Source organism: Adelges cooleyi, unplaced genomic scaffold, assembly GCF_023614345.1.
Source record: "Adelges cooleyi isolate 19-005CV unplaced genomic scaffold, UGA_ACOO_1.1 ACOO_flye_CR_arks_rails_tigmint_CR_PRNA_30, whole genome shotgun sequence".
NCBI classification, from domain to species: Eukaryota; Metazoa; Arthropoda; class Insecta; order Hemiptera; family Adelgidae; genus Adelges; species Adelges cooleyi.
The window spans coordinates 1,404,274-1,412,185 of record NW_026095971.1 but is presented as its reverse complement, the minus strand read 5'-3'; the positions used below and the strand labels follow the sequence as shown (position 1 = coordinate 1,412,185).

The window sequence follows — 7,912 nt, the reverse complement described above, 5'->3', positions numbered from 1 at the left end:
GGTAGAAATAACGGTCGTTAAACGTACATATTTTTTATAGAGTTTTTAATGTGTTTCAAAATATTAAATTTAGTGCCCCGGATCTTAAAATTACAGCATTAATTCTAGAGGATCTTTTTAATTGGGCTCCAACCCCTGTTTCAATTATTGCTTTATTCGAGGTCATCTAGTTCAGTTAGTTTTAACTAAAATTGATAAATGTCTGTGGTAAAAGATAAAATGTACTAGATTATTATTTCTAAATTTGTTGGAAGACAAAATAGTTTTTTTTAAACTGATAAATTTGTCTTAAAAAATATTATTCAGTTAATTCTAAAATAAAAGATATATTTAATCTAATACTTATTTTATTAAAAATGAACAAAACAAACTAGTTATGGTAAGGACATGGAAACTCAAGCTCAATATTTTCATGTTAAAATAATTCAATTCGACCACGCACTGTGGCCTAGCCTTGTTGTTGATTTACACGGTGTCCCAACAGATGCTGGATCATATTAAGTATATAAAACGGGTGCGCTAAGTCGCTGTTTCACGGTACATTTAATACCGAAGACAATACGGCCGGTTGTTTTTGCTGTGTTATTATTATTTTTTTTATTGTTTTAGGAGTTCCCCTCCCCCGCCGTTTGATTAGACTTTAAGGGTAAAGGTGCCCGCCACGTTATATGACAGCAGTGTTTGCCCGTCGTTTTTCATCCGGCTCGACAGCGTGCTTAATGAACACAGGAAATAAAGGCCGCCCAGACCGATGAAATACGACTTCGGCGTAACTCTTGTTTCGCGCTAAGAAAATTTTCCCGCGATAAAAGCCCTATGTTCCCGTCGACGGTTAATGAAATAACGCGAGAATATATTATTGTTGTTGCTCTGTTGTCGGGCGTGCGGTGTTTTCCCGTCTTTTCGATACTAATTAAAAGAACAAAAAAAAAATGAAAGATGCCCGCTGCTAGTTTCTCGTACCGTTACACTATCGACTGTAGCTGTTGTTGCATATATATATATATATATATCTACACGATATAAGAGATGTGCCGTCACTGCCAGACGGCACGACCTCCTGTGGACGTGACGGGCCGTTGCGTGTCCGCTGTTTTTTCATGCAAAACAACCGAAAATTATGTCATTACGGGAGACGTGTACCCAAGGTTGTGTGGTGGTCGTCTTCCGGCAAACCAAGAGAAGCGATACGAGCACCAGCGGTACCGGAGGTCTTGTTGGCTGCCGAACGGTCCTTGGCGGGAAGGCCACGAACAACGGAGACGGTGGAAATAATAATAAACAATATATCTACTGTGCAAAAAAAAAAAAAACCCCCGTGGAAAAACATACCACACACACACAGTAGCGATTTTCCGCTTCTATTTAAATGATCGAGACGCCGCCAGGACGGTCCGCAGATCGTAGTCGTTCGCCGTCCAGTACGTGACCAGTCACGGTATACGTCCTGCTACACTTGTCGGGAATTAACCGGTTTCGGGATTTCCGTTTGAAAAAACAGGATAATTCGGATAATCCATGGCCACGTACTTACCACGAACCGCAATCGTGGCGGCGGTCTGTCTGCTCCAGACCGCGGTTATCGCCGAGATCCTTAGACCCGTCTGGCAACAGTATTATCCAGGACACCATGCGTGAGTTATGATCGAAAAGCATTTACTACTTATACATTTGTACCTATAGAGTCTAAAAGGACTGGTGGAAATTTTCGCCCAATCGAGGTAGGTTCATTACTAACGGTCGTTTTGAGCACGAGTCAACAGTCAAGCTTAAACATTAAATATTGTAGCTTAAAATTGTAGGCTTAGCAGTACCTAAAATATGTTAAGTCAAATCGGTGAGACCGTCCATAAGCGTTGAAAAAAATTCCAATGGAGAAATATTTAAAAAAGTTACGAATGGTTTTATTTATAAAAAAAAACACTCGAGTCTTACGATAAACTAATTTTTGTTAAAATCTTGAAATGTCGGTAACTTATATAAAACAATATTGTACACCGAATGCCGTTGGTTTTGTTGTTACCTTTAATAGTTTTATTTTTATACATTTTATAAAATTTAGTTTTTTTCTCTTTTTAATTACTTTAATATAAGTTTACAAGAAGTAGATAACAGTTAGCGTGTATTTTCTCTAAAATAATTGCCAAAAGCCACCCTAAAATTATTGTGTTATGAAAAGTCCGTTGGATCAATCAGAATTCAATAATTCTGAACACGAATATAAGTTTAATAAAAGCGAATAAAAACTTTTGTCTTTATATGCAAAATACATACGTGCAAAGGCGTACATATACTTTTTTATATTTTTTGTTATATACTTTGTTATATTTTCCCCTCCCGAAAACGGCTGTCAGGCGAATATTGAATTACATTCCACTTTGAGCATTCCATTTACCTGACGAAATGCCTCCCTTCGGTATTGTTTTTGTTTTTTTAACAACATATTATTTATTAAAATAATATTCCAATTTTTCATTGATTTTCATCCCCACAACAATACGCCTTTAGGATGGTATAACATCAGCGAACGCGCTCTTATGATAAATGAATGAATGTTGTAGCTTGTCCAAGTTTTAGTAGTAAATGAACGTCGAATGTCATCAAAGTTAAAAGCGCTAAAAAATTATATTGGCTTGAGGTCTTTAAAAAAAAAAACAGTGCGTTATCACGGTTATGGGGTACGAGCGATTCAAAATAATGTATTTTTTTTTAAGTTGTGACTTTCTAGGTAGGGATTAGAACGAGTTTATCTAATATTTTACACTAATTGGGAAAACAAATTTCTCGATAGCAGGAATAAGGATTACAACTACACGTCTATTGGACGTTTTTATTCGGTAAAGCTTTGAAAAAATTAAGTTGTAAATTACTTATAATAAATGCAATTTTATAACGATAATATTTGTCATTGTTTGTGCTTGTTTTAGATACGGCATACGGTATTTCGAAAAGTTAGCATCCATACGGGAAAACTTTGAAAAGGGTGTGCCGCACAACAAGTAAGTTGCATCCAGCTAGTCGTTTACGTTTCGGGTCGACGATATATGTTATTATCATTTTGCAATTGAACATGGTCATAACAAGTGTCAAACAAATTGTTCAATTTCATTTATTTATGGAAATCGGATTATAGTTTTTCGAAACGCCGACGTGTTTGAGAATAATACGTCAAAAGCGATTTGATTTATGGTATTTAAAACATTAATGGCTTAAAGTACAATGGCAATGGCGTAACTTACAAGCTTCCAATATTTATTTTGATTTTTAGATGATTTATAGTGACAGGAGGAATTTTTTTAGTACCTTAAACAAATTATTCCGTTACCAGTATACACATTTAACCCAATTGTAAAACTCAGTCAGAGAAAATAATTATTTTTTTGCAATAATAATAGACCCAAAAAGAGAATTTGGGAAAGGGAGTTTTTAAAATAAATGATGTTGGCACTTAACAATATATAATATAATACGCAATTATTGTTTATTTTATTTTTCCAGGACAAATTAACTAGAACCTCAATGACCTTCTGAAGTTCTTAAAATCTCCACACCCCAAAATATTAATTTAAATTTAAATTTAAATAATTTCCCTAATTATAGAAAACAAATGTAATAAATTATCTAAATTTGCATTAAAATTATCTCTGAGGAGAATAAACAATACAAATGTTTTTAATGAACAGCTGTGAACGAGTAAGTAACATTTTGTGAACAATAACGGTTTTAAATAAACCGTAATTAAATATTACAAAAAAAATAATGTCCAAATTTTGTTTAAGTCGATTCCACAACAATGATTTATTGTGTCCAACTGACAACTTGACATCAGACAAAATATTTTACCAACTTTAAAATAACTCGATTCTAAGAATTAATTAAAACAGTTTTGTTTATAACAGAAGTTTACTATGTCAAATAAGTCGAACGAACTAAATTTATATAAAAAAATTAAAAAAAAACAACATTTAACTATACATAACTTTTTGTTTACCAATAATCTTTAGTTTCTTTGTGGGATTGAGAATATAATGATTTGCGATTACGATGGGATTATTGCACTTCCAATAAAATATCTAACTACAAGCTACAGAACAACTTAAAATATACAAATTAATAAAAAAAATGTCGACTTCAATTTTAAGGCGTTGGAAATTTGTAAAACTCTATGGCCTATAACCCAGCTTCTAATAATCATAAATTGCCTGTAATAATAAATAAAATAATGAATATTGAAATGTTAGAATGTTATATCTTATAAACTATCCTGTTAATCTTAAGTAACGGATGGACAGGTAGATAACATAAAATATATTATTTCTTGAAAATTGCGGGCAAAGGTTTTTTTCCCCACTAATTTTAATGGAAGTTAGGCGTAACCTATTATAAAAAAAAAAAATGTTTTATTAACATTTTAATATCGAGTTTACGTTGTTAGCCGTCGTGCCGTAAAATGAAGTCGAGGATAACACTAAAAAGAAAATCGTTATTCTTCTGGGAAAAAAAATATCTACGAAATAAATAATTTTCTAGTACACAATTTCTAATACAAAGGGACAAAAATTGAACGATACGTTTTAAGATATTTATCAGCGTACCTACCTAAAGCCATTAACAGTATGAATTTTCGTAGATGGGGTTTTTACAATCGTATGGACGTTACTTCGAACAGCAACAAAAAGCGAAGACTGCGCATGGGAAGCGGATGGTACAAGCTCGTACCTCCCACGGGAGCTGAGATCAACTGTGAGTTCCCGTCTACCGTGCCAGTGATATCCGTAAGTACACAAGAGAATTAAAAAAAAATCCCACAACACACACACACTATCCTCACACAGCGGTAAAATGATATTAGTTTATCCGTATGAAATAATAGTTATTACTAACGTGATATAGGTGACTTGAAAACGTTCAAAGGAAACAATTATGTAGCTTGGTTAGGATGATGGAATGGAAGATAAATTAGAAAATAGTTATAATTGCATTTAACGTACATTTTTTTTTTAAATTCTTTATTTGATACATACAATCATATGACAATGGAGTTTAATATGATATTTCTGTTTACAATCGCATGTTTGACTTGAGTAAGAAATGAGAATAAAACATTTTTTTTTTTTAGTGTGATAATATTTTAGTTATTGTGAGGAGGCGGAAAAGGAAAAAGGACCTCAAGTCGTGAGAATCAAAATCGCAGAAACGGCCAAAATATCGCGTAGGTTACAGCTCGAGCTACTCTCATCTATGAATTTTTTTAAGTATGAAGAATATAGGGATTTAAGTTATTGAAAAAAAATATTACCTAAGGTTTACAAGCCTTATGATATTATCACGGTAAGACGATTTGAGTTATTATACCTCTACTTTGTTAGTTACTTTGACGACGTGTGCGCGTTAAGCTTTAAGGAAATTTATATGTTCAAAGAACGTCGAACAAGGGGATGAGTGGTGGTGGTGTTCAATTGCTTCTAGTGATTCAATTCATTTTACGTCTTTGCCGGTCGCTTCCTTAAGTGCATTTACTTAAAGGGCGGAACAGAAACGAATAAGTTTGCTCGAACAAATTTCATTGCATCGTTCTCTTTGTAAAACGATACATCGTGTACTCTATATGTTTTAGCTTTTTGCTGAAACATCCGCCGGAACAAAGTAGGTAATACCGGCGTTATTTCCTAACCATTTTACCGCATAATGTTGAGCTACACCGAATTTTAATAATAACCTTTGTGTTCTAAGAACTCATTGAAAATACAAATATTCTCAACTACAGTCTTTTTGCTTTTAATATTTATCTATATATTATTATACTGTACAAACTGCAAAGATTTGGTTTTCCTATAAGTTTTTGACGACAAAAACTATTTTCGAATGGGAATTTGTTAAATTTATAACCTAAAACATGTTTGGTGTGTTTACTCTAGTTAGTAATAATGTTATTGCCAGTGAAATTTTCTTTGATGTCTTATAGAATGCTGTTGTCCGATTATAACTGTATTTTGGCAACTAATAGGATTCAATGCTTGTGGGATGTTATACTAACTATAATAGCTAGTAAAATTGTTACTTCTTCCCAAATAGTTAACTGCCTCTTATATACTCATTTCTTATTTATCTAATTTAGTCACTCTAAAAATCTTTCTCAACATTTTATTTTCGGCCACATCTATGTTCTTTATATTTTACATTTCTCTTATTCAGTGACCTTCACCTACTTTCCTAAATGCTCGCTATCCCAACTACCGTTTTATAAGACCATCCTTTCATTAAAAAATGCACCGTCCTGATACACCTTTTTTGCATCTTTCTATTTCATTCAATTGCACTTTTTATGTTCACCATATTGTATTTTTTAGTTCTACCATTCACTTACATAACTGATGCCAAATATTTATCTACTCTATTTACCTCTTGTCGTTAACAAATAACCGGGTTCCTATTCCATATAGTTATAACAAACTTAAGTTGTAAATTTGGTCGCGACCAGAAATAAATCCTATAATACAGACATATTAGTTGAAGGAAACAAGGGAAAAACGGTAGTAGTCACATTATGACATTTTTTTTTAAATTTATGCGATTAATTTTTTATATTTATGTCAATAGATCGTTTAATAAATACATTTTTTTATTAGAACAGCATTTAATGGGATTTTTTTTTGTTCTTATGTAAGAGGGAGAGGAATTCACGAACTTTGTCTTTGCTGTACTCTAAAATGTTCATAATGGGACAACTACCGTTTTTCCCGTGCGCCCTTCAGTTATAGACGAGCAATTGTATTTCGGCCGACAACAATATTCTTTTAGACAACGATAATAGTGTTATTATACCACCGACTATCTGTTTCCAGTAGCTCGTATTCAATTTTAATCGATCTCTGCACCTTCAAAGTAGGTTAAGTGCTCCGTACCCGCTAAAATTAAAAATATTTATTTTTCACCAAGTCGCAACGACATGGCAGTTTAGGAAGACGGATTCAATAACGACGTTGATTGTTATATTAGTCGTGTAATTATTTTGCAGAACATTGTCTGGGAACGTGTGGACCCGGGTAAAGTCGACAAGGAGTTCGCACTCAGGCGGCTGGGAGAAATGCAAACATATGATATGCACCTGAGGCCCAGGGGGAGTACGCTGCATTTCCACGACGTGACACCGTTAGACAAAGGTCTGTACAGATGTATGGCGTCGTCTGTGGATAAGCTGACGGGCGAATCGCAAACAATATTTCAAGACACAGAGTTCTACCCGAACATATAATAATAGTAATAATATTTTGCAACTGCTGTTGTTGTTATAAGATTATGACGGCTGCGCCGCAACTGGCATAATGGGACCTAGTCGTCGTGTGTCATAGTGCTCTACTGCATCAGGTGTGCATTATTATATTACACGAGCGCGAACCAATGGAATACAGATTAAATTTTCTGCTGCGGGTGTCTTAGACGGTTTATATTCAAATAAATCGTTTTCGGGTCCACGGTAAAAAAAAAAAAAAATTCTATTCCACCGCACTACTCGTAGTTAATTAATAGCCCATCGCTTGGTCAAACACTATTATATTAGACTTTTTTTTGTAATAACCCCCCTCCCCATTCTTCTTAAAGACGATATTATTATATAGACGATGTTGTTTAGTTTTTTATCGTGACAGCTACACAACAGCTGTACAACTATCGTTTGTGTCAAACATGTAAACGACTAAAAAAACCATAGCACTTCTAATTGTTATAATTTATCACTGTTTATTAGGTATTATATTATAGTATAAAATTAATGCCGAGTTATGTGTGTATAAAAAAAGAGTTTATAATATTTTGTTGTATATTTAAGATTTATTATTAAAGATTATTGAAGAGAAAATAATGTAATATTGAAACTATTTTATAAGCAACGCTAGCTTACACTTATTTGGTT

General features: G+C 33.4%; 1 protein-coding gene across 1 annotated transcript; it reads left to right on the top strand.

The window, feature by feature from the left end:
• Positions 1-1,371: 1,371 nt before the first annotated feature.
• On the top strand, positions 1,372-7,912 carry LOC126838586 (uncharacterized). The gene is made up of 4 exons (XM_050573118.1): positions 1,372-1,634; positions 2,928-2,999; positions 4,631-4,775; positions 7,019-7,912. The coding sequence occupies exons 1-4, from the start codon at positions 1,519-1,521 to the stop codon at positions 7,253-7,255; spliced, it is 570 nt and encodes a 189-aa protein (XP_050429075.1). The 5' UTR covers positions 1,372-1,518; the 3' UTR covers positions 7,256-7,912.

Coding starts and splice junctions, on each gene's coding strand:
- LOC126838586 (XM_050573118.1), top strand. CDS start 1,519: ATGGCCACGTACTTACCACGAACCGCAATCGTGGCGGCGGTCTGTCTG. Junction 1,635..2,927: donor TATTATCCAGGACACCATGC/GTGAGTTATGAT, acceptor TGCTTGTTTTAG/ATACGGCATACGGTATTTCG. Junction 3,000..4,630: donor AAGGGTGTGCCGCACAACAA/GTAAGTTGCATC, acceptor GAATTTTCGTAG/ATGGGGTTTTTACAATCGTA.